This window comes from Rousettus aegyptiacus, unplaced genomic scaffold (assembly GCF_014176215.1).
Source record: "Rousettus aegyptiacus isolate mRouAeg1 unplaced genomic scaffold, mRouAeg1.p scaffold_m13_p_9, whole genome shotgun sequence".
In the NCBI taxonomy this organism is placed as follows: Eukaryota; Metazoa; Chordata; class Mammalia; order Chiroptera; family Pteropodidae; genus Rousettus; species Rousettus aegyptiacus.
This window is the reverse complement of record NW_023416312.1, coordinates 4,075,092-4,101,786: the sequence shown is the minus strand read 5'-3', so window position 1 is coordinate 4,101,786 and position 26,695 is coordinate 4,075,092. Positions and strand designations below refer to the sequence as shown.

At 38.8% G+C, this 26,695-nt stretch overlaps 1 protein-coding gene and 2 pseudogenes across 1 annotated transcript in view; 1 reads left to right on the top strand and 2 right to left on the bottom strand.

The window, feature by feature from the left end:
• Positions 1–25,265, top strand: part of VEGFD (vascular endothelial growth factor D) — a 35,714-nt gene extending 10,449 nt beyond the window's left edge. The window contains exons 2-7 of the mRNA XM_016118963.2: positions 7,973–8,174; positions 11,631–11,821; positions 14,990–15,138; positions 16,315–16,415; positions 21,238–21,433; positions 22,131–25,265. Of these exons, the coding sequence (XP_015974449.2) occupies positions 7,973–8,174; positions 11,631–11,821; positions 14,990–15,138; positions 16,315–16,415; positions 21,238–21,433; positions 22,131–22,257 (966 nt within the window). The 3' untranslated portion in view covers positions 22,258–25,265. The remainder of the gene's footprint in view (positions 1–7,972; positions 8,175–11,630; positions 11,822–14,989; positions 15,139–16,314; positions 16,416–21,237; positions 21,434–22,130) is intronic.
• On the bottom strand, positions 4,266–4,384 carry LOC118608493 (annotated as a pseudogene).
• LOC118608267 lies at positions 12,507–12,625 on the bottom strand (annotated as a pseudogene).
• Positions 25,266–26,695: the final 1,430 nt, after the last annotated feature.

The following is a 26,695-nucleotide window of genomic DNA, read 5'->3' as shown; positions in this document are numbered from 1 at the left end:
AGCTTCCTTTTGGGGATGTAATCTCCTCTTGGGAGCTGCAGGAGGCAAAGCCACAAAACTTCAACTTGGACTGCAAGCCTAACATGGCCAGAGCAGATTCCTTGACAGGTGGGAGAGTGAGAAAGGGGAACGGAGGGGTGGGGGGAAATATCTGTGGAAGACATCTGGGAACCTGACGGTGCGATATGGACTCCAAACCAGGGAAAATGTGGTTTTGGCTAAGCCTTAAACATCAAGTTAAAGATGAAATACAAAATGCTCTTCCAGTGAAACAGAAGTTGCTGAGAGGTGGAGGAGGAACAGGAACTATTTGCATTGCAACCTGATCCTCCTCCCTGGACTCGCTGCAAAGAATCGTGCCCGCAGGCAACACTGGTAAATCCCTAAGCACATCTAGGAAGAATCTAAGAAAAGTTGTGTGAAGCGTTTTCCCTCCATAGCTCACCAGGAAGCTTCTGGATTTTCTGGATTTTCTCAATACACAAATTCGATTCACCCCCGCCCCCTCATCACCAGACTTCTTGAAGACACATTGCCAACACAGTTTGACAAAATAGTATCAAGTTTTCAAAAGACTTGGAACCCGGGATCAGAACCCAAACGTGTACCCCGAGCCATGCTCCTTCCACTTGACATCCACGTTTCTGTTCTCATTTATATTGTTTTCAAATGTTCTATAGACCGCCTTATAAAAGGAATATAATTTACATTTGCCTGTTGATTCAAACAGGTTAAAGCAATACCTGCTGTATTTAATTCTGTTTTTGAGAAGTGGGTTGTTTTGGCTTCTTGAGAATTTGAGTAGCAATTTTATCCTGTCATCTAGGATGGTCTCGCTTCCTCATGCTGTTTAACCTGGAAAACAATATAGCTGGTCTTCAATCTTAGAAAAGCTATACAGGTTGGAAACTGATCCGCAAACATTCAATCATGTGACTTGAGTTAAGAAAACACTTAGGAAGTCCAGTTCAGCAAGATACTCTCACAATATTTTTAATCTAAGATGTAACTCAGAGGTGTTTAAAGAATAAGAGTATTTTTCAGCATGCATCTACCATTTGGTCTCTGATCAGTGGACTTAGACGTAGCTCACACACTCACCTGGGTCTTTAAACTTAAACCAGCAGGCACCACCCCCAAATGAGTGGTTCTCATTAAAATGGCTTGGGAAGATGTTTTTAAATAACCTTTTTATTTTGAAGTAATTTTAGATTTACAGAAAAGTTGCAAAGATAGAGAATTCCTGTATCTCTCTCAACCAGCTTCCCCTAAGACTAGCACACACTTCGGAAGATTTTCTTTTTTTGAATCCTGATGGCAGAGTTGCAGCCTAGACCCGTAAAAGAGAATCTCTGAGGATGAGATCCAAGTATCGGTGTTTTTTTGAAGCTTCGTCCCAGGTAGGTTCAAGGTGAAGCCAACTTTGAGAGCCTCTGCTACAAACCCTTACTTCTCAAAATGTGGTCACGCAACCAAGATCATCACCATCACCTGGGAGCTTGTTAGAAATGCAACATCCTAGGTCTCACCCAAAACACTGCATCAGAAGATCACCAGGTGATTAGGATTCACATTCAATTTTGAGAAGCACTAATCTATACAAAAGATTATACATGTCACATGAGCCTGGGCCCAATTACTATTTGTCAAATGCATATATATATATATATATATATATATATATATAGTATGTATATTAGTCAGATTCTTTTATCAGATGTTTATTAAGTGTTTATTATGTGAAAATATGAACCAGACATATATTCTACCCTCACAGAGACCACAGTTTAGTAAGGAGAATGCAGTGTGTTCATAAATAATAAGTCTAATTTAGGGACATCGTAGAATGCTTGATTGAAAAAGCGACATTGACTTAGACTTAGAAGGAGAATACCTGTTGAAAGATACTTAAAGGATAAGTGATGTAGTTTGAACAAATGGATAAACTCAGGGTTAAATTTTCTATGGCATTTGATGACTCAGTCTGTTTGTCTATATATTTAATACTTATCTATTTAGTTCTTACTATTGCCGTGTGAATAAGACATATGATTACTGCTCCAGGGGCCCTCACTACCCGGTGGTAAAGACAAGCACTAAGCAAGTAATGACACAACTTATTCATTAATGTGAGCAACGGTAAGCACTGGGGAGGAGAAGGATGGGGAGCTAGGAACTCATGTGACAGAGGGACTAGACCTGGGCGAGGATGAGAGTAGTGGGGGGCGTTCCCCTAAGAAGACAATACCTAGCTGAGAAAGGGTTAGCTAAGTAGAGGGTGGAGGGCATTCTGAGCAGAGGGAATAGCATGAGCTAAGGCCAAAGCAAGAAGAAATGAACAAAAGAGCAAACCAATGAAGTGGATGTCCAGTAATATTCCATTGTTCAACTCTCTAGTGTTTTCCATTGCCTCCCGAATTGGATACGAGTAGTCTGGCCTTTGAACTTTGAACAATCCTACTTTTGTGTTTAAAAGAACTATATTGCTATATCATTTACATACTATGAAATTTACGCATTCACTTGTTTTAAGTAATTCGATGATTTCAGTAAACTTACTAGTTGTGCAACCATCGCCCATGTAAGATCATTTGTGCCCTTTTACAAGAACCCTCATTTTCACCCTCAGCCCTAGGCATCCAATAATCTATTTTCTGTCTCTTGGGTAATTAATACCTAGAAATGGAATCAATTAGTCATATGCTAAATTTATATTTCACTTTTTTTTTAAAGTATAGTTCATATATAATCTTATATTGCTTATATTAGTTTCAGGTGTGCAATATAGTGATTTGACATTTTTCTACCTTACAATGTGATCACCCCACGAACTCTAGTAGTCATCTGTCACAGTGCAAATTTATCACAGTATTATTGACTATATTCCCCTTCCCCTTTTCCCCATCACTCACTCATCCCTTCTGATAACCATCCTGTTGGTCTCTGTTTCTATGAGTCTATTTTTCTTTTGTTTGTTTAACTTCTTTAAAAACGGCCGAATTCTTTTCCAAAGTCACAGCACCATTTTACAAGCCCATCAGCAATGTGCGAGGGTTCCCGTTGCTCCACATCCCTGACAACACTTGATATCGTTAGTGTTTTCGACTATGGTCGTCTTGGTGACTGTGAAGTGGTACCTCATTGCATCAGCTCCTCTTCCTACTTTGACTTGCCAGTCCCTTCACTCTTAAACCTGCTCTCTGCCCAACCAGAGTCAACCTCCTACTGGTTTTTGTTTTTTTTTTTCCAGTGGAGCTCCTTGATATCCCCAAATCATGCTTTTGTTCACTCTTCGAAAGTATTGTCTAGATACTTGGTGGAGGGGCAGAAGGGATGAGATTTTAGAGTTAAAATTAGTAGGATACAGAGGCCATTGATTTCTCTACGACATGGACACTTCCAAATTTCTCCTACAAACCCAGCCACCACCGTACCTTTCCAGACATCTTGCCTGCCATCTTATCTTAGTTATACCTGGCCTAGATTACTGCCAGAGCTTGAGCTATGGAGATCCTCGTGCTACCTCAAGGGAGAATACCATGTGAACTTAGAAATTAACAAAAGTAGAAATGGCTGTCTTTTGTGTTATACCACAGAAAGCAGTATATGTTCAAAAAATGGCAAAATCACATTCTAAAGACTTTAAGCCTTACAATTTAGCAACTAGCCTGTGGTAGCCAGGACATTGGAGAATGATTTATTATTTAGGAGTAAAATCGCTAACAGTCTTGGATTAATCACCAAAAAAAAAAAAATGCTGTAATAAAAAGCAGAGTTTGGTAACCCTGCTTCACGTTCTTTTGCTGACTACTTTTTAATTATTTTAGCTTTAATTAGCGCTTCCATTAGAAAATAGAAATTATGAGCAACTTACTTGGCAAAGGTTTGGTAGTTAAAACCACTGAAATCAATGACTTAAAGATGTATTTGGGACTATATTTATACTTTTGAATTATAATCTTTGTCTTGCCCAAGCAAAATCAACCAGTGCAGAAAGCCCATTGGAAACGAACCACTGTTCTTGACGCTTTGTAAACATATACCCCACAATGAATTAGTTGTCAGGTTTCTACTTATATTGAATTTTTAGTACTTGTTTTTATAATAACAAAAGGGTTGTCTGAAAGTTCTCAATTATTCCAGGCTAGGTTTTATTTTTTATTTTTATTTATTTATTTTTCAGGCTAAGCAACCCTTGATTGACCTCACAGATTGCAAGGACCTTGTCAGCTTACAATCCCTTGTTTTATTTATTTATTTTTTTACGTCTACAGCACCTGGTCTTCCTAGGCAGTCTCCCATCCAAGTACTGACCAGGACTGACCCTGCTTAGCTTCCGAGATCAGATGGGATTGGACTTATTCGGGGTGGCATGGCCGTAAACCCAAACTAGGTTTTAAATGACGAGGCTTAAAGGATGCTTAAATAACTCAGTTTGAGTAAACACTGCATTTTTTTAAACGATGAAGCATGTCACATGAGTCATTTAATACCTTTAATTCAATCCAGAGATTTCATATTTTCTCCTGAGTTCTCACAGTTGGATAGTTTAAAAATATTTCTGAGATTGAATTGAAACCACAAGAACTAAGAAGCCATACATCAGTCTGTATTTATGGATGATATCGAATGAAATTTGTCTCAATGAATAAAAATTATTCCAATATAGTACAATTTTTAAACACTTAAAAAGCTATTTGATTGGTTTCATTATTTTCATATGGAAGCAGTGCTGTAACAAAATTTTATTTAAAGATTGAATTAACTGTGAAGTAGTTATACTGCCCAACTAGAAAAGAGGCAATGAATAATCGGGAAAAGAGAGACTATTGACAAATGAGCCTCAATGGAGAATCATCGAATTTCAGAGTTGCTAGAGACATTAGCGATTAATTATTCCGTTTCATCCCCAGACTTTTTTAAATGAAGAAGCTGTGGCGCGCTGCTTTAATTCAACGCCTGTTCCACAAACCCTGTTTATGCTCTTCAAGCTTCCTCCTCCCCTCGTTCCCAGAAAATTGCCTGAATCCAAGCTTCACAGATAAGTTAGAAATCATAGGTCCCAAGCAGTCCTGCTGTCAACAGACCCATGTCATTCTCTACAAGCCTCCTGTTTCAGAGGGCGATGCTCTCATCCATCCATCCTGTGTCCTCTTATCTCTGGAACTTATATTAAACCAATCCCTCTAGGTCCCTATTTTATCTCTCCTGTGTATTCGTTCACTTTCTTTTTCTCTGTTGGCTCTTCCCCTCAGCTCTTAAACACGTTCAAGTTTCTCCTGCCGTTATTAAAAACATGCACACACGCACGCACACGCACACGCACATGCACATCTGAACTTCCAAGAAAGATAACCTCCTGAATTCATACTTCAAGATCTTTTGTAGTCCATGGCAATGATAGATACAATATAAAATTGATAAAATGGTGGCCAATATCTGCAGATGACAAACATTTGCAGAAATGGTACCCCAAACCACGAAGCTGAAAGAAATCAACACATTGTACACCTTAAACTTATACCATGCTATGTGTCAATGATATCTCAATAAAAAGAAATTTTCGAAAAACATGAAGCTGAAGCTGCAGAACCGATGGACTCTGAATCTTGGGCCGCCAAGAGTTCAGCTCCAGTGGATCATGGGCTCCATGAGTGCACTACATCAGATCCGTGAAAGAGGAAGGGAGAGTCACTGCTCATTGCTGCCTGGAGCTGTGTCTTCTATGAAACTGCTTTATTAGAGAGAGACAAAGGAGGGAGCAGACATTTTCTTGCAACCGGAATTTGAGCTAAGGTCATCCCTGAGTCATAAATACTCAATAAGTTTCTGGATTCAGGGCCCTGCGAGTCAGGGGTTATGACCGCAGAACTTTTAAATGATGCAGAAAGACTAGAAAGAAAAATGAATCTCCCAATAAACATGAAACTAAACAAAATTCCAAAGCCATAGAAGTAATTATTAGTAAGAAAGACGGCCAATAAAATGAGTAATTAGGATATAAATCATATAGTGAGGTTAAAATATAAAACAATTCCAAGAAATGCTTAAAGTATTTAGGACTCTCAGAACATAAAGAAAGGAATGATATTCATAAAATAAAAAGAGAAATTAGGAAAAACATGGAAATGAAACAAAAGCAGATAGGAACGAATGAAGTAGAAATTTTTGAAATTAGAAATATGATTAAAATTAAAAACTTAACAAAATAAACTAGATTCAGACAATTGGAGAATTGGTGACTGAGGACGTGAATCAATCAATTTACCCATACACATTAAAGAGAAATGAAGGGAGAAAAAAATAGATGAATATGAAAGCACATTCCATAGATGTGTGAAATCATTTAAAGGCTCCAATATATGTCTGATAAGTATTTCAAAAAAGAATAGGGACAATATAATACATGGAAAAAATGAAAAATACAATGACTGGGAAAATTGAAATTTTAAAAAGATGGGTGACTTCAGGTTGAAATTGCTATGAAGGTCTTTCTCACTCTCAGCTTCTCAACCCTGCCATTGTAGAATGATGAAAGCAGCCATAGGCACTATGTAAATGAATGGACACGGCTGTGTTCCAATAAAACTTTATTAAAACAGGCAAGAGGCATGCTGAATTAGGCTGGGGCCTATAGTTTGACAACCCCTGATCTAGAGAATTAACTATCATTTATATTTTCATACGTATTCTTCCAGATATATATATATCTTTTTAAGTATAGATATGTGATTAATTAACAATGATTAATTGTTTATATATGATGCACATTATATACACACAAATAATTTGAAAAGAGATAAAGTTAAATCGTACATGACTTGGGCCACACTTGCTCTTCTGAACATCTCCTTTTGGACACCTTGGTATCCATCATCATATCTAAAAAGAAAAAATTCTACTCCCCAAACATTGATGAATGATGTAGATTCATTTTGTGCCAGTATACATCTACATCATTGGTTTTGATGACCACATAGTATTTCCTTATATATATGTATCGTTATTTATATAACCAAGCCCCTAATTTTGAACAATATAGACTACATACTGAATCTTTTGTTGGCTCAATCTTTTTTCTCACAAATCCATCGTATCGATCAATACAGTTTGTGCGACTGTGAGAAAAGCAAATTTTTAACATAAATGCTAATAATGTATTTTATCAGAGGGTTAAAAGTTAGAAATTTCAGGTTATCAGGATCTTACAGTCTTTATTGTGTGACTGTAGACAGGGTCCCCAGGACTTTCTGGGTCAGTTTCTCAAACAAATAACAGAGATGAAAACAATTGTCATTGGCTCTTGTCACAAAAATATTATGATTTAAAAATCTAGTCGTTTCCTCTGGCTGCTGTACCAAATTACCACAAACTTGGTGGCTTAAAATAACAGAAATTTATTCTCTCACAGTTATGGAAGCCAGAATTCTAAAATCAAGGTGTCGTCAGGACTCTGCGTCCTCAAAGTCTCTCAAAGAGGATCCTTCCTTGCCTCTTCTAGCTTCTAGTGGCTTCGGGACATCTCTACCTTTTGGCTTTTCCTCGTATCTCTTATAAAGATACTTATCTTTGTATGTAGAGGCCACCTGGATAATCCAGGGGCTCTCATCTCAAGATCCTTAACTTGTTGCATCTGCAAAGATCCTTTTCCCAAATGAAGTCAGATTCGCAGGTTCTGGCAGTTAGGACATAGACATGGCATTTTGAAGTCCATCATTCAACCCACTATGATATTGTTTTTAAATGTTCTGAGAACTCAGGGAGAATAATTCCTTCGATTCAATCATGAGTGAGCAAAATGTGAATCAAAAATACCACATGTCATTTTTCCTAGGTACTGGTGTACATTTGAATCATCGCTCTAATTTCTTTTCAGCCCTATTTACAGTTTTAAGTGTTAGCAAGGAAGGTTATCAGACAAACTAAAACTTTAGCAACTTGCTTTTAAACTAGGATTTTTTTTTTTTTTAAGGACTCAATGTTAGAACAATCTGAACAGCAGATTAAGGCGGCTTCTGGTTTGGAGGAACTGCTGCGTATCACACACTTCGAGGACTGGAAGCTGTGGAGGTGCCGACTGAAGCTGAAGAGTTTTACCAGCACGGACTCTCGCTCAGCATCCCACAGGTCCACGAGGTTTGCAGCAACTTTCTATGATGTTGAAACTCTAAAAGGTAGGTGTATGTGTGTGGAGGCCAATTCTTGCTCTTTCTCAGAGAGTAACAAATGCACCAACCTCTTCGAAAAGTTTGAACAGGGCAGACTTGTGGCAGGGAGAGAAATAGGGAGTCTTTGATTTCATAGTTTTGTTGTTCCTGGAGAATCCTGGTTTCTTACGTCTGCTCTGCATGAAAATAGATTCAATGATTTTGATATTTAAAAAAAAAACAACACACACACACAAAACCACTTTAAAATATAAAAATATATTTGACTCAAAGTTGTGAGTCAAATATATAGTCAAACAAACCCAGAAAGATGGCTCTTAATAGAAAGAAAATCATTGGGCGTACTTAAAAAATAAAACCTAGGTATTCATCAACAAGTAACATTCTATAGCCATACATACATGGATAAAAACTAATTGTTTAGGTATAGCTTTCTTATTCAAAATTCTGTGATTTTTTTTTTTTTTTTTAGTAAAACTGAAAAGTTGAAATTGGAAGGTGAGCTATAACGATGTGTACTGGTATTGCTAGGGGAGAAACGGATGGGGAACTCTCTGGATGAAAGAATCCAAACTGCAGACTAGAAAACATAATTTGAAATAAAGGAAATGATTGTTCCCTTGTAAATTATGGCAGTTCTTTATAAGAAAACCATTGTCTGTATGTCATGTTCCATAAGGAACAAAATGCTTGCCAAATAAAGTCATGTGGCCTCCGATTAGGCAGTTAACATTTTTGATGACTTATCAAAACAACACAAGATGCCACCATGGCATCGTCGATCTAGCATTTTAGATTTGATTAAGATATGATTACTTGGTAACACATTATATCTATTGCATAATTCAAATGGACCACTAAGCCAAAATTATTCTTTTCTTTCTTTCTAGAGTTGTATGTATGTATGTATTTTTGCATTTGTAAAAAGAGGATGATGTTGCATAGGCTGCTGTCATTGGCTGTGGGAAAGGCTGTGCATAGGCAGGGATAAATCCCTTGGCTGCACTATGGGCAGGAGTGCAAAGGGAATTCTTTGTGCTCATGTGTATGACTGACCGGATATCGAATGAGCTGAGCTCGTTGAAACCATGGCCTGGAACCCAGTTAGCCAGAGGTTTGTAGCTCCAGTTGTTTCTATGTGGTGAATTAGCATGGACTTAATGCAAGCAAAGGAGTCAGACCACACCTGAGATCTAAGCCGTTAATCAGATTACTTGTCTGAAGGCCCCAGGAGGGCCTGTGAAGGTGGAGGTAGACAAGCATTACCATAAAACCCAGACTAGGTGACCAAAAAAAGTCAGTGACATTGACATTTCTAAGGAGGATACCATAAAAAAGTATAAAACTGTTTTTAAGAAACATTTAAAAACCTTTAAAATGTCTCTACGTGGGGAATCATCTGAAGTTCTTACTAAGTTAGAAGGCATTAATTATCATATGGGTTTGTTACATCAATTATAACTTGGTACTAGCTCTCTCTCATGGCTTCCAGGGTGATCTTGGAGACAGAGCAGCTCTGTTGGGCCACAGTAAAGAATAGTTGGGTAATGAAGCCTTTATTCAGTGGTACTGGTCATAGTTCCACACAATTCTGATTAAAGTCTTACCGCTCCAACTTTCAAAACTTGATTTTACATATGAAAAAGCAAATGGAAAGCAACATTTAAGTAGAATTTTAAATGAATATTTTTACAAGTCAATTATTTGTTTTTTCCAGGATTCATGATTTATAATAGTGAATTAAATGATACCCATATTAACACCTAATGAGGTAATTTATCTCTTCTGTTTACAGCCTTCGGGGTCTTTAGGTAAACATTCGAAATCAGAAAATTTAAAAAGTTTCTTAGGATAGATTTTATTTTGAAAAAAAAAACAGAGTTTAAGCAAATTTGTGTAGTATATACAACGTTTCTCAGCTGGTCGAACATCTTGTATTTTGTGTTTTCAGTGATTGAAGAAGTAACAGCTGAGGAAAATTGAGATTAAGGGGGGAGAAGGATCAGGAAAGATGTTTGAAGGGAATAATTTAGAGACTAGGGTCTCATCTCCAACGATAATATATCTGCAGAAGTTCTGTCTCCTCTAGTGGGAACTTGTTCACATATACAGGAATTCAGAATAATCTGGTGAGAGACCAATACAAATTTTTGAAGATGGAGTAAAAATGGAGAAGAGCTAATCTGTTGCAGCATAACGCATTACCCCCAAATTTAGCTTCTTAAAACATTTTTTATGTCACGGTTTCTGTGGGTCATAAATGCACACATGGCCTAGATAGATAGATGTCTCTCCTTCAACGTCTCTGTAGAGGCTACAGTCAAGGTGTCCCCGTGGGCCGCAGGCAGCATCTCAAGGTTCAACTGAGGCAGAATGTGCCTCCAAGTTCAGTCAGTGGTTGTTGACAGGACTTAGTTCCTCACTCACTGGCTGTTGGCCAGAGCCCACCCTCAGTTCCTTTCCAACCTTTCCAACATGACAGCTTGCTTCATCCAAGCCTGCGAGCCATAAAGAAAAGAGGAAGAGAGGAGTGCCAGCAAGAGATGGAGACTGCTAGCAAGACGGAAGTCGCGGTCTTTTTTTTAATATAATCATAGAAGTGGCATCCTATCACTTTTGCTGTATTCTCTTGATATAAACTCTACAGCTCCGTGGCCAGCTGAAAGAATGCGTTTAAATGTCTCTATTGTAAAATCAAATTATTTCCCAAAAACATCCATAGAAAGGCTATACAACATTATCAAAGTTTCAAATCTAACTAAAAAAAAATAAACTGAGAGAAAAGCAAGTGCTGTTTTATGAGATTGTATATAATCTTTTTTATTCTCAGAGGCTTGTTTCTTTTTCTTAAATTTGCTAGAATGGCCAAAATATTTCTCCCTCCATCAAAATGAAACATCTGATTTCATCATTTTATATAAATATTAGTCCTGGTACTTGTAAATAAGAAAACTCTCACTTGATAAAAGATTATTTCCATTTGTGTGTTTGCCAGGTTTGAATCATTCTGTAGTTACTTAAGCGACCAACAGAAATATACTCCTTGATGGTGCTAAAACCTACCCGCTCCTGGCTTCAAGTAGAAGCAATGCTATTTAGTTTTGTCGTAAATTGTTTAATAAATAACACTTACATGTTATTTCTTTACATGCTTCCATTTCTTCCTTATTAGCCAGCTTCTCCAGATGTACCCAGTGTGGTTATATACAGGATATGGTGTTCTTCACCAAAGAAAAATAAAATCATATTCTATAAAGGCATTATATACACAGGAAGGAACACAGATTTTGGTTTTAATTTTTCTGCAAACAATCTTTGGTTATAGGACTGACAAAAAATGTCCATCTAGTGAAATAAACCAGCGTCACACATGTGAAATGCTCATGTCCAGCATCAGCCTGGCTCACGCTGACATGTCAGGACTGTTTGTTCTGCTGGCCCCAATGATCTTCCTCTCTGCAGTTATAGATGAGGAATGGCAAAGAACTCAGTGCAGCCCTAGAGAGACGTGCGTGGAGGTCGCCAGTGAGCTGGGGAGGAGCACCAACAGGTTCTTCAAGCCTCCCTGCGTGAACGTGTTCCGGTGTGGCGGCTGCTGCAATGAAGAGAGCCTCATCTGTATGAACACGAGCACATCGTACGTTTCCAAACAGGTATGAGGACATCAGCAAGAGAGCCCCCTCCGAAGCCCTGATGACGATAGCGTTGACAGCTGCAACTAAGCTCATTGCCAGGCACTACGCTAAATACTATATGTGCGTTGTCTCATTCAACCCCTGAAATAAGCTAAAAGGGCGTCTGATTATCCTTCTTTATAAATGAGGAAACTGAGGCTCAGAGAAGTAGCTTATGGCAGAGCTGGGATTCCGATCCAGGTCTGCGAGACTCCAGAGCCTGAACTCATCGGTTACTGTTTCTCTGACACTATGATGTCAAGAATCAGAAAATCGGATGGAAGTTACTAGAACAGGTGTTAAAAAGAACGAAAATAGCTGCACTGACTTGTGTTTTAGGTTCTGTGTTGTTTAAATGGAGTGACTGAAAAGAGTTCATGGAAGGGCGTGGAATGGGTTAGGGGAAGGAGGAAAGGCTAGTGCAGTACCCAGAGCTAGCCAAAAGGGGGAGCTGTTCCCACCTTTGGACTGAAGGGACAAGGAGATGGAGCCATTATGGGACCCGGAGAGAAAGTGCAAAAGAGAGCTGCTGGACTGGCTAGAGGAGTGGTGGCCACTGCCAACCCTTAGCCTGGCAAGGAGTTGGGGGCAGCGAGTAGAGGGGGCAAGAGGAACTATTATTATTATTATTATTATTATTATTATTATTATTATTAATTTTAAATGCCTTCAGCACCTGGTCTTCCTAGGTGGTCTCCCATCTAAGTACTAACCAGGCCTGACCCTGCTTAGCTCCCGAGATCAGAAGAGGTCGGGCACGTTCAAGGTGGTGTGGCCGTAGACAAGAGGAGCTAGAGATGCAGTCCATGGAGGTCAGCATCCTAGGACACAGATCCCAGTGGGGAAGGAAGGAGAGAGGCTGGCATCTTTGGAGTAGCGAATAGAAAATATCTAGTACAAAAAACCTTTAGAAGTAATTCTGCAGTCCCATGAAAAAAATAATTCTTCCTTCTCCATTTTATAAAATCCCTTTTGTCCTGTAGATAAGTTTTTCTTTTTGCCGTTACCATATTGTTGTAAAATGTAGTAAATGTGGCATAGAGAAGCAATAATAACAAACTTAGGAAAACATTAAAAAGCTATAAGTCAAACTACATTGCTTTTGATTCTATGTTGCAAATTCTTCATGCATGTTGATATATTCATCTAATTGTTGTATTTGCCTACATGGTCTTTCTCCTGTATACATACATACGGTATTTATATAATAGTACCATAAAATTACATATACACCAAATAGATCCATGTGACATAATTATCTTAATTGGATGGAAAGACTAGGATACTGATTTGTTCGGTAAGAGGTTAACTTATCCTTAATTTTATTCCCCCGTGCCCTAAAATACCCCCCTAAACTGTAGTTTCTTTGTCTAAATCCTTTTAGAGAATTGTGGAACTTATAAAAATTCTGACCTCTACTATTTGATAATCAGATAGAAAATAACATAACTATGGCTAAACATCAAATGTCAGTAGAAACAAATCTTGCATAACGTAAGAGGCTTTAGTTCATGACCGTGTTATCCCCTAGAGCATAGCTGAAAAATTTCGCAAGAAGATGAAGTTTATGCAAAGTAAACACTCTAAAAACACTCTCTTAAACTCGTGCAAGTTCCATTATATATTAAAAGGTCGGAATAAACACAACTTTAATGGATTGTTTCCACTTAATAGAGAGTTGAGTATTTTATTTTGACTGTTGTACTCAACAAATGATTAGTTTTAAAGAATGCACTTAAGTATAAGTGTACAGCAGTTTTTCTTGCCAAATATGCATATTCAAACATTTTAATAGTGTTTTTTTTTTTAAGAAAACTACTTGTCATCTCAGTTATGGTTTATTTGATGAAATATCTCTTACGAACAAAGTGAATAAATGAATATGTAGTAAGGACTACATGGAATGGTGATTGAATGGAAAGAGCATTAAATCAAGTTCTAATTTATCCGTATATCACAGAATCACTATAGAAACAAAGTAATTGACATTTCTCTAAATTCTACCTGCCAGGATTCCTACCTTGCTTCTTCCAGTTGAAGCAATTTAATTCCAAAAAAGTAATAAGGTATATTCTTAAGAGTATCACCTCTGGCTCTAAAATAGGCTACCTGGGTTCAAACCTACACTCTTCCAATTAATAGTTATGTGGCCTTAGGTGAGTGATATAACTTCCCTGTACATCTGTTTCTTCACCCATAGAGAGCAGGGAGGATAATTTAAAAAACAAAACAAAACAAAACAAAAAAACCACCCTATCATGTTGTTTTGAGGTGTAAATGAATTAGTATAACAATACTTACAATGAGGCCAGGCATATAAAAACATAGAATGATATTCATGTTATACATAATTAAGTGGTTGGGCATGATGACCTTGTATCTGTCAGTTATTACTATGTAATGCTGCTTAATAAACACCCTGAAATTCAGGACCTCCAAACAACAAAGACTTATTTTTATATGTATCTGAGGTTCAGTTAGTTTAGAGTGGGTTTGACTGGGCTTGACATCAAGCTGAGGGTTGAGTCCAGGTCTGTTCCCTGTATCTCTTATCCGTTGGACCAGAAAGCCTTGCCACATCATGCTCTTCTCATGGCTACAGCATACACATGAGAAAACAAGCCCCACAAAGCAGCCACAGTTCAAGTTTGTAGTTGTATCATGTCTGCTAACATTCTATTGGCCAAAGCAAGTCACATGGCCAAGTCTAAAGTCAAGGAACAGGAAACTATATTCCTTCAACGGAAATGGTATGAGAAGTGATACATAAGTTATTTCGAACAAGAATCTAGCCACCATGGTTTCAAACCTCACAGCTATAATTTCATTTATTCCTACCTGTTTACACTCAAATTTAAAGCTGGAGCAGGGACTAATGGGCCATTTTACAAGGATACCAGTAACATAGAAAAGTTAAGAGGTTTGACCGAGCTTAAATACTTGGTAAAGTTGGATAAACCCCTGGTCTCCTCACTCCCTCCATTCAGCATTCCTTCCACCCTGCCAGCCTATATCCTTATTTGTTCTGTTCTTAATGGACAACTTGGCTGAAGTCATTACCATAAAAGACAATGGCGAAAATGCAGACTTGTAGAAATTACTATTTAAAAAATATGTATGTATTATGGTTATCTTTCTCTACTCTAGCTCTTTGAGATATCAGTGCCTTTGACATCAGTACCCGAGTTAGTGCCTGTTAAAGTTGCCAACCACACAGGTTGTAAGTGTTTATCGACGGCTCCCCGCCATCCATACTCCATTATCAGAAGATCCATCCAGGTCCCAGAAGAAGATCGGTGAGCATCTCTTGTACTCAATTATACTTGTTTTTCCCTCTGCCAGAGCTGTTTGTGGAGGATAATTAATTATAGAGTCATCACTTTCTCTTCGAGTTCTTCATCTTTTAGCTTCTAACCCAGATCTACCGATAATAACTTTGGCAAATATATATTTTTTATTAGGTGTTAGATGTACATTGCAGTAGGCCCAGAAAACTCAGTGGTTATGAACTCAACCTGTCTACTTGTGGACACCACTGTTATTAATACACACAGTCTAATGCATTTGTAAAACTTAATTCCAGCCTCAAATTGGCACACGTTCCCTCATTCCAGAACAAGCATTAGATAAAACTCATTTCAGGCTGTTTATACATTTCGGTCCCCAAATTAGGAAGAAATAAAAGGTTCCTTGAATCACTGAAGAGTGACAAAACTATCTGCATCTGAGTTTAGCAATTTTCTAACCCTTCCTCTTAATATTACCAAATGGAAAATTCTTATTTTAAATTAAAGTGACTTAAAATTAACTTGACTTTGGAATTTCCTTGAGAGTATTTTGTGATTCTTTGTGACACAAATTATGACACACTTAAGTGGTCTGAAATCAAAGGTAAGAATCGCTGATTTGGAAAAAAGATTGAGAAACAAATAAAGGGCAAGTTACAAGCACCGAGCAAAAACATAAAGTAAGTTGGGTACTTACTTAGATTTTATAAACGTAAACACATGTGTGAGTGGAGAGCGGGTGCTTATGTGTTAATTAACACTGAGCCAAGAAGACACCTCAACTTTTCTTAAGCAGAAAAGAAAGTTTATATATATATATAAACTGGCCAATGTCCTCATCTCCATTTTAAAGAAGATAATGCTTACTTAGGTTGTATGTTAGAACAATATTTACTTTTGGTAAACAAGCTCTGCCGTCATCTCATTTACATCTTTTTAGCACCAATCTTCTTTAAAAGATTACAACTTTCCGAAATTACAGTTTAGTTTCCAAAGGTTTCTAATTAGAATGTTTGTAATTACAGAATTACTATCTAATAACATATAGTTCATAAATATGAATTAAGCTCCTTAAAAATTGTAACTATTCTCTGCTCAGAAATTTGTTCGACACTTAAAAAAAAAAAAGTTCCAAAGGTCTGAAAGCTTTTGAAAGATTTAAAATTTTTTTTCTTCTTTTCTTAGCTGTTCCCATTCCAAGCAACTCTGTCCTATTGACATGCTGTGGGATAGCAACAAATGTAAATGCGTTTTACAGGAGGAGAATCCACTTCCTGGAATGGAAGGTAATGAGAGCAATGTGAAATAATGATAGTAATAATGAAAATAACAATAGAAACTAACATTTATTGAGTGCTTACTATGGCCAGACAGTGTTGAAAGTCTTTTGTATGTATACACTCATTATACTCTCACAATAATCCTGTAATATACTATTATTATCTCCTTTTTTACAATTACAAAATGGACACACTAAGATATCTAGTAATTTTCTCAAGGTCTCATAGCTAGGAGTGATAGAAGTAGTCAGATCCCAGAACCCTGTATATTATAATTATATTGTAAGCCCACCCATGCATCATCTGCTTTCTAATCTTAAGGAAAAGCCCAAAGTAATTAGAGCATCCCAAAACATTGAATTTGAAAGGGGATGGTAACCTTTAATGAAAGCCATTTTAGAACTAAACACTAATTTATTTTTATAAAATTTTCACCAGAACGTAATTTTGGACCTGTTGGTTTCTTTTAACTGTGTTATGTGAAAACATGCCAATAATATGAGAGAAAGTGGGATTAAGAGAAAACTCTTTCTGAAACTAAGGCAAAGTTAAAGCAAAACACAGCTATTGAGCTAAGAGGAGTTGGGAACCAAACGAGATAGGTGATCATCAGTGCTCATAATTCATGCTATGATTTTTAGTGATGAACATTTGGCTGAAAATGAATGCAGTTTTTGTTTATTTCCTAAAGAACTTGACATGATTCCACTGCAAAAAAAAAAAAAATTGCAAGGAATCGTGCAATTAGAACCTTGCTTGTTTTAAACATTGATCTACAAGCAAGACTAGTTAAAGATTGGACTCTAAGGAATCTGTCCCTAGAAACCATAAGTAACACCCTACTTGCTGTATTTCTGTCTCTCAGCTTCCTTCTAAATGTTGTCCTGAAAGCTCAACCTAGGGTTTAAAGGGAACTTAAAGTTCGTGTAGTATAAATGCCCATGCAGATCTTGAATGTCATCTACGTCTTTCCTACCAAGTGTTCAGCCATCCTCTGCTAGAATATGCATCAGTTGTGGGGAACCTCGCCACCCACAGAGGCAGCTCAATTACTCTGGCTACACTCTCGTTGCTAGGAAACCATACTGAACCTAAACCTCTCTCTCCAGAACAGAACTGTCCAATGGAATTACAGTGAGAGTCACATATGTAATATTTTATAATATTCACACTGAAGGGTCAAAAGAAACAAGTGAAATGAATTTGCATATATTTTATTTAATCCAACATATTAAAGATAGTTTCATTTTAACATGCAATCAATATAAAATTAATGAGATATCCTTATTTTTTTGTGCTAAGTCTTTGAAATCCAGTGTGTACTTCATACTTATAGCACATCTCAATTTGGACTTAGAGCTACCATGCTGGAAAACCCAGCTCTAGAGCCTCAAACTCATTGGTTCCGGTTTTGCTTTATAGAGCCACGTAAAATGAACATAATTCTTTGTCCACATGACTCATTTTTAAATAATGTTAGAAGGTCATTGTGGGAGGCAATGTACATTGAACTTAAAGGCTGTTCTAGTTGAGATTTCTCTGGTGCACAGCTTCTGGGAGATTTGTGCTCGGGAGGTTTCCTTACAGGCATAATGCATTAAAATGTGAGATGGAGTCAGGACTGGGCAGAAGGAAAATTTGAACTGCATTGCGGTGGCTAAGAGGTGTCAGCCAATCCCATGGGGAGTTGAAGCTGGAATGGCCTTTGGGGTGGGGAGTGATGTTCCAAATCAAGGCAAAGAGGCTGGGCCTTCTGGACTGGTCATTGGATCTGGGCTGCCTAGGGAAGGGAGAGGACGTAACCTTGGGTGAGGCAGGCTGTCTCTTTCTGCTACAGGTAATTCCTGAGGAGAGAGTCAGCGATACACTTGAGTGCCGGCGGTGGAAAGAGTAGAGGGGAAGGAGAGAAGTGCTCTGAGCAAAGGGGGTGAGGAATGAGTGCTCAGGACTAGAGGTGAAAGAACATAGCATATCGGGGTGCCAGAAGAAGTTCAGCGTGGCTACATGGGGACATAACGGGAAGAGGTTCACAGGGAACTTTGTCCCAGAGCTTGGATGTGATGCTAAGGGCAAAGGGAAACCATTCAACTACTTCAAGCAGGAGAGTGACAGTTTCTATTAGAATTTTAACAAAATCAACCCAGAGACAGTGTAGAAGAGGATGGGTTGGCCCCGGGGCAGGAAAATAGGCAGGAGACCTTTTGGGAAGTTGTAGCAATGATGGTAGTGAGAGGTAACCTGGATTACCATCATGTCTAAGTTTCATCTCCCATAATTCAGTTAATGTGAGTCAAGTTCATGGTCCCCTCTCCAGTAGCCTCATCAAACTGATAACATATACTGAGCTTACTGTTCACTAAACACCTTTTGCACACACGTCACTGTTAAGCCAACTGCCTTTTCTGCAATGACCTCTTCCCTGAATGAGCACATAGGGGTTAGTGAATCCAAGTTCAGTTTAATTTCATCTTGTTAGATTTAGGTCATTACTCTAAACTGTTACAAAAAAAAAAAAAAGAAAGAAAGAAAGAAACCCAAACAATACCAAAATAAAGAAAAATCGGGGAGTCTCGATTCTGTTGTTTAAATCCCTCGAGATAGCCATAACTACAAACTCTTACTTGGAAAAATTACATCATTATATTGATAAAAATGATAAGTGGAACAGGGCTGGGAACAGAGCACATTGGTATCCCATCATCAACCTCCCCGAGATTGAAATCAATATGTAATACTTCAGAGCATCGCCCTAAGCTAGTTGTTGCTTCACTCGGTTCTCCTGCATCCAGTCTCTGTTACTTTTAACTTGGCCCGAAGGACTGAGGTCAGCCTCTGCCAACTGCCCTGTGGATGTTCAGCAAACACCTAGTGCATCGTGTTTCCCCGAACCACCCGTCCAAGAATGGAGATGGTCCTGCCTGAAGTGTTCTGAATGAGTCTCTACTGCCACCTTGTGATCCACGCAAATCTTTCAACTGTTCCTTAACTACCCTTTAACGATCTATTCACGTCTTGCCCCCAAAGGACATCTGCCTTACTGGGCAGATAGATGGCTTATAAAACTCACCTTTTTTTCTCTTCACATAATTCAGAATGGCGTCTCCCCAGATCTCGCTTTCTAACATCCATTCTGTATCATCCCTCAAAGATCATCAACCACGGAGCAGTTAACACTATGAGATCAGATGGCACGAGGTTGCTATTTTGATGTATCATCAATGGCCAGATATTGGCAAGAACATACAGTTTAATCCAATGTCTTAGAATACTGGATGTGATTCTTCCGGGTCTCTATACACTAGCTGGCTTCAGGACCATTTTATTACACCAAATAAACTCAACAAATGTTTATCAAGTAACTCTTTATACCAGAACGAGGACACCTGGTCTCTATAACCTTTAGGATTTTTTAACTAATGGAGGAAACAGAGAAATAAACAGCCAAATGTAAGCACTGTAAGAAAAACAGGATGGAAATATGCACAAGGCAAGGGCACTTGGCTAAACTTACAGAATTTAGGAAAGAGGAGGAAGGAATAACTAGCAGAGGGAAGTAAACGCCAAAGGCATGGGGACCCTGGCATATCAGGGGAACAAAACGTACTATAATCTGGTATAGATAGAACAGAGAGAGCGAGAGAGAGCGAGAGAGAGAGAGAGAGAGAGAAAGGGTGGTGGGGGGAGGGAGGAAAAGAGACAGGGAAACAAAGAGAGAGGAATCTAGGGGGTGAGTAGGCTTCAGTTCATGGAGGATCTTATACGTTCTGGTGGGAAAATTGGCTTTTATCGTGGAAGAAAGGGGGGAATTTTAAGGTACTTAAAGCAGCAGAGAGATGTGATTAGATTTGCATTTGATAACCTTGTAGAGAATGGGTTCAAGGAGGAAAACTTTTATTGGCAAATGAGTGACAGCTGTCTGCACAAAAAGTACAAAGTACCGACTGAATTGAGGCAGTGGCAGTGGCGATGAAAAAGAAAGAACCAATTCAGGGAGCCAGAACTGCGTGGACATGGTGATTAAGCTCAATATGGCGGATGAGTCAAGAGCAATGGCACCACCACCGGAGAGAAGCAGTTTTAGGGAAGAAACTAATTGTGTACTTTGCTCCAAAACCTTGATAATGCTAAGGTTGCATAGTCAGGTTCTTCTGAAGTTTCTCTCTTCCATTTTTTTGCAATGAATTTCAACCCGATGATCAGAATTGGACATGGAGTCATAGTTATTTAGTTGTTTCGTGTACTTTCTAGAAGTATCTGTCGGCCAAGTGTGTCAAAAACGTCTCAGGCTCTCCCATCTCAGCTGAATGTATCTTCCAGCAGATGTCTGAAATCTAAGTTCATTAACACTGTTGTATCTTTTATATCAGTGTTGTGATGTGCAGTGAGGAAATACATCACTGTTTCTACCTGCAGTCTGGAAGGTCTGAGGTGTTTTTCTACAATTCTTGTGTTCCCCTCTCCATTTAATCTTCACCAAAAAACTGGGAAGGAGTAGACTCATAATCCTTAGACATCCTATATTTTATTACTAATACTTGATTGTGATACCTAACAAGTCACTAACCTAAAAATCTCTTAAAAATCTTATCAAGAATATTCAGCTTATAGCATTTTAATCACATACTGGGGAGAACTTATAATTTCTCTCTTTGTATTGTGAAACTAAAGGCGAATCTTCACTCTGTGCAAAGGTTAGGGGTGAAAATCTACAGGAAAGGACATTTCGTGAATCCAGGTTATTCTAGAATGATGTAAAGTGTACAGCCGCTATGGGGATCGCGTTAGCCATGCTACAGCTGTTCGATCAGCACTGTTGTTTCTGGTTTAGACCACTCTCACCTCCAGGAACTGGCTCTCTGCGGGCCGCACATGAGGTTCGATGAAGATCGTTGTGAGTGTGTCTGTAAAACGCCCTGTCCTGGAGATCTCATCCAGCACCCGGAAAACTGCAGTTGCATTGAGTGCAGAGAGAGTTTGGAGAGCTGCTGTCAGAAGCATAAGATATTTCACCCAGACACCTGCAGGTGAATGAACGTCTCTTTTATTTTCACCTTAACTTGACTCATCAACATTTAATGTGAATGCTGTTTTGATTCAATGGAATTCCTTATTAAGCCATTGTTTTTTCAGTGCACAAGCCCCTTTTTGATAATAAAACAGGTTTGGCAGCTAAGGAATAAGCAAGAGTGTATAGAGTGAAGATGATTTGAGAAATCAAGAAAATCCTGCCTGCCGTTGTTGGCTTATAGATCTTAAGCGAAGGCTAAATTGATGAGATTTAAACAATTATTTGTGTGTTGGGGCGGGGGGAGTCTTTGGTTCAGTCCCCCCCTTCTCTGTTTGAGGAGGGGGATATCACTGGATTTATATAGCAAAAAATTGATTGATAACTAGAACAGTTAAAGGTTACTGAGTGTGCTTTAATATATAAATCTGTGTGGGATAACCTTTCAGGATTTTATATTGGTATTTTAAATGCATATCTGAAAATTTTACTTTTTTATTATGGTGACATCGATTAACAAAATCCAATAAGTTTCAAGTGTACAATTCAACAGTAAGTCACATATGTTGTGCATTGCATGTTTACTGCCCACGGTGATAGAAAGAAATCTAACTATGGAAAATTTACTTGGAAAACATAATCAAATCAGAACAGAGTTATTCCTTTAAATGTAGCTCTTGCTTCTAAAGTCTCATGTTTATTTTCTTTTGCAACAGCTGTGAAGACATATGCCCCTTTCACACCAGAACGTGTACAAATGCAAGACCAGCGTGTGCCAAGCATTGCCGCTTTCCAAAGGACAAAAGGGCAGCCCATGGGCTCCACAGTCAAGAAAATCCTTGATTCGGCTTTGTTCTTAAATCCCCCATCCCTGTCATTTTAAACAGCATGCTGCTTTGCCACGTTGCTGTCACTTTTTCTTCCAGGTGTTAGAAAAAATTTCATTTTACATACTACCGCAGGGAATCCAGACCAACCTTCCATTAAACACGAGCTGAGGATTCCCTGGTTCGCTGACAGATGTCTTCTAATTGAATATGTCCCTGCACGCCGAGGGATGGAGAGGAGGGAGCCTGCGTAACCCTTTGTGTTTGTTCAGTGAATGAAAAAGGTTTGGCCATCATGGAATGACACATGCCACATGACTGATTACTCACAGCAGATGAGACCGTTTGCATCATCTCCCAGTCTTTGCTAATTGCAACTCTCTTTGTGAATTATTCCAATCCTTTCTTATGCAGATTTTGATTTGTATGATCAGCACTGATTTTTCCGATTACTGTCCAGCTTGTAGTTTTGAGTGTACCAAACGACTGTCTATTGTTTCATATTTAAGTGTATTTAAAGAAAATAAACACCATTATTCCAGCTATCGAATTTTGTGTTATTTAATATGCTGCCACTCTCAATTTTAAGAAAAAAAAATCAAAGAGAGAAAGGAATTTAAAAATAGGAGGTGGAGGGAGAGACATGGGCATAACAAAACTCCATGCCAGAAGGAGTAGCTCTCAGAAGGTTTGAGGTGCTAAACGATGTTAAATAAATGTGATCCAAGAACCAGCTGGAAACAAGTCTTTCCTTTGAGATTCAACTTGACTTGACGCCCATCCCTTGGCAGAGGAGAGCCCACGGATGCCACTGACATCTTTAAGGGTGTGTTTCTTCTGGCCACCTCCGGCTCCACATATCTGTACTCACTCAGCTTGGTCTCATTCACATCTCAAGATGTCTCATCTGCTGTGAGTAATGTCACGTGGCACGTGTTAGTCCATGATGGCCAAACCTTTTTCATTCAACAGTTCTTCTCTCTTCCATGGCTGCCCAGCAAGGGAGCACAAACCTTTTCCCCTTGCTTCCCCCCACCCACCCCAATATTCCCACAAATAATTAGTTGATGGTATAGACTTTACCGAAAGTTTGGCATAGCAACGCTAACAGAATTAAGTTATTAGCAAACAATTTAATTGTTGCCCTCCCTAGCATCTTGGGTGGATGGATGGATGGATGGATGGATGGAAGATAGATGATAGATAGATAGATAGATAGATAGATAGATAGATAGATAGATAGATAGATAGATAGAGACAATCTGTTATGGTATTTATCATGCATTTATAAAGAGCTGTGTTCATGTTTAGCTCCCCACTACACTTGACCTCTTTACAATTGGAAACTGCCCGATCAAATCTGTGTAGCCCACGTTTCTCAGGCCAAATAGTGTGGAGCAGTATAACAAGGAGGAAGATAACGGGAAATACAGCAAATAGTTTTTTTTTTCTTAAAGCCACAGGTAGAATTGTTGGATCCTAGGCCAATCCCTGCCCTCCTCAGGCTTTTTAACCAGTTCCCAATTTCTCCCTTCATTCTCTGAAGCTCTCTATGGCTCTGGGTCCTCTGCTTGTTTCTTGGCTTTAGTTCTCAGTCCCTACCCTGGCGACACAGCTGATGTCAACTGGCCTGGCCTGGCCTGGCCTCGCTGTGGAACCAGTCTCCACTCTGATGCCATTACCATTGCCTCATCATTTACTGGTATTGGCCCAGTCAATCCTCATCTCCTGTCACCATTCCTCTTGCTCTCACTTTATGACTTTGATGTCAACAGGCCTTAGTCCTTCTAGTTTTACTATTTGATTCGCAGGCCTCTGCAAGCTCTCGCACATAACTTAGTTTCTTAAATGTATTAGCATTCAACTCCTTGCTTTGCCCCTTTTTTTTCAGTTTCTACTACTCGCTCCTCCTCCATAGTATCTGGTTAAGTTCTCTTGAGAGCTGGGGCAGAAAACAGCTCAAGGACACCACAGGGTTAAAGGAGTCACTTTGTTTATCCTTGACTGATAAAAAGAGAAGCTGAACCCTGGCCAAGGAAAAAAGACCTGAGTTTAAGGACAGGCTCTGCCACCTAATTGTAATATGAGGCTGAGCAACCTCATGGGGCTCAGCTTTCTCACCTCTCGAATGTGGATGATCATCTCATCTCCCTGTATCTCAGAGTTCATTTCATTTGATACTATAAGTGAAAACAATTTGAAAAATACAAGGTACTTTATTATAAATTTAAGAGATTATCCTGAAGGAGAAAAGCATGACTGAGTAAAGTTCTTGGTTTATCCTGGATTCCTGGGCCTGCCCTAAAACCAACTTAACCCATGTTTTGGTTGGTGGTTCCGACTTTCTAATTGCCATTTAAATGGAGATATTCTCAGGAATTCTGGGTTAGGACAAAACTATTTGCGATCTGGCTTTGCACTTCTAAAACCCCTCCCCTTGATTCTTCCCGAAGCCTCAATAACCACCAAGAGATTTGCACTTGGATTCCTGAGTCTGGGTTTGAGCTGGGATGGAGCTGGTCCTCAGGGCGGAGGTGGGGTGACTGGCCTATTGCCATATTAGAATTCTCTGGTCATTGTACAGGAATATCTGTCATACTAATAGTTTTGGTATGTGATAATTCTCAACTTGTTGCAAAATAAAAATATGTGAGAAGCCCCAAGAGATGAAAGCAAACAACAAATGCCAGTGATGTCTGATATCCCTAATTATCTAAGCCACAGGCCAGAGAATGTATTAATATGACAGCACAGATCATAAATCGGTGACTAAAGCAGTGTGGTGGGAGGCTCTGTAGAAATGGAAATGTATCGGACAGCATAATGGCCAGAGTTGGATGAGATTAAAATATGGTCTGAGATACTTGATAAAGGCGATGACACGAATAATCCATTTAAAGGCTTTTAAGGGAAGTAATAGTTTGGCAAAAATTGTGAGCTTAATGGATTTGGTCCTTCGGTCAACAAGAGCTAGATTTTGTCTAATTTACTCAGTCCTCAGTGTGAGAACACCTTGCCTATAGAAGGTACCTAATAAATAATTATTTAATAAATAACAGAGTTTTGCATTGATTTTGTGACCAAGGAATGGGAACTCATCTGCCACCAGAATGCATACAATGAGCTCTTGTTTTCCAGGGCCTCTCTCCATGTGGCTTTTCATTATTCGGTGTGTTGCTAGCTTCTTCACAGCCTAGCCCTTGGCTATTAAGCTTCTTCTGTATCTCATTTACCGATGTCCCATTAGCCAAACAAGGCCCACGGCCAAGCCCAGAGTCAGTGTGGAAGGGGATTAGACAAGGGTGCGAACATTGGAGAGCAGTTCATTGAAGGCCACCAATGTAAATCTCCCACAAGCCTGGTTTCTAACTCTAGCTGCACACAGAGCCCTGTCAGTCTCTATTATTCTATAAGAGCTGAGCCCTGGTTCATGTCTTCCTCCTTCCACACAGTCCAACACCTACATGGCTTTGGTCTGATTACCATTTGCATTGTGGTTCCGTTTCTGATACAGAGAAGTGTTTATGTTCTTTTTAAAATCACTGCTATAACATTTTAATTTTCTCATTGCTATATCTATTCTTTTTCCATTTAAAGCAGAACGAGGAGTGAGGAGTCTCAAAATATTAATTGAAAACATCATCTTGGCTGCAAGTCTGGCTCAACCTCAAGTCTATTTTCCTTAACGAGATCCTCTACCAGTTCGCTCCAATCTTGCCTGGAGATGCCACCCTTACCTTGTCTGAACCCTTCCCCTTCTCTTTCTCTGTATAATTGCACAACAGTGTTTACTGGAGAGTCATCACCTGTCTCTGTACTTTGTTCATGTTTTTGGAATGTTCTTGCTCCCAACAGTTGCGTAAGCACCCTTTGTTTCTACTAGCCAAATTCTGGCAGCTAGAAATACTTTTTCTCTCTGAATTCCCAGCATTTTTCTTGTGTTTCTCTTATGGCATGTGTCACTTTCTACCTTTTATCATAGATATTGGCATATGCCTTAATTCTGTCTTGGTTCCTTGGGGGTAAAGCTTATACCAGATATTCCTTGCCTTGTGCCTTGTACATAGATAGGAGACTCTCACTCCAATGTTATCCAAAGGAGTTAACTTACATATGTGTTTGCAAAGAGCTGAATTTCAAGGAAGGTGATATATACATTTATTTTACACCTCCATTTATAGGTCATTTTATACTATAACTGGTACTGATTGCCCTCATATTTTATTAAGTGTAATCAGAACACACTGCATGTAAGTATTTGAGTCTACTTTTAGTGTTTTCTAAGAAAATTCTCTAAAGGCACACCTTGATTCTATACATTTAGGCAGAACACTATAATTAGAGTTGTCCCAAGATTTATAGCATAATCCTGCTGCTACAACTTACTTTTGACTTTTAGAAAACAGCCTTAGAGACCTCTGCTTAAGGTTTAATTGATTAGAAGTGGAGTCTTG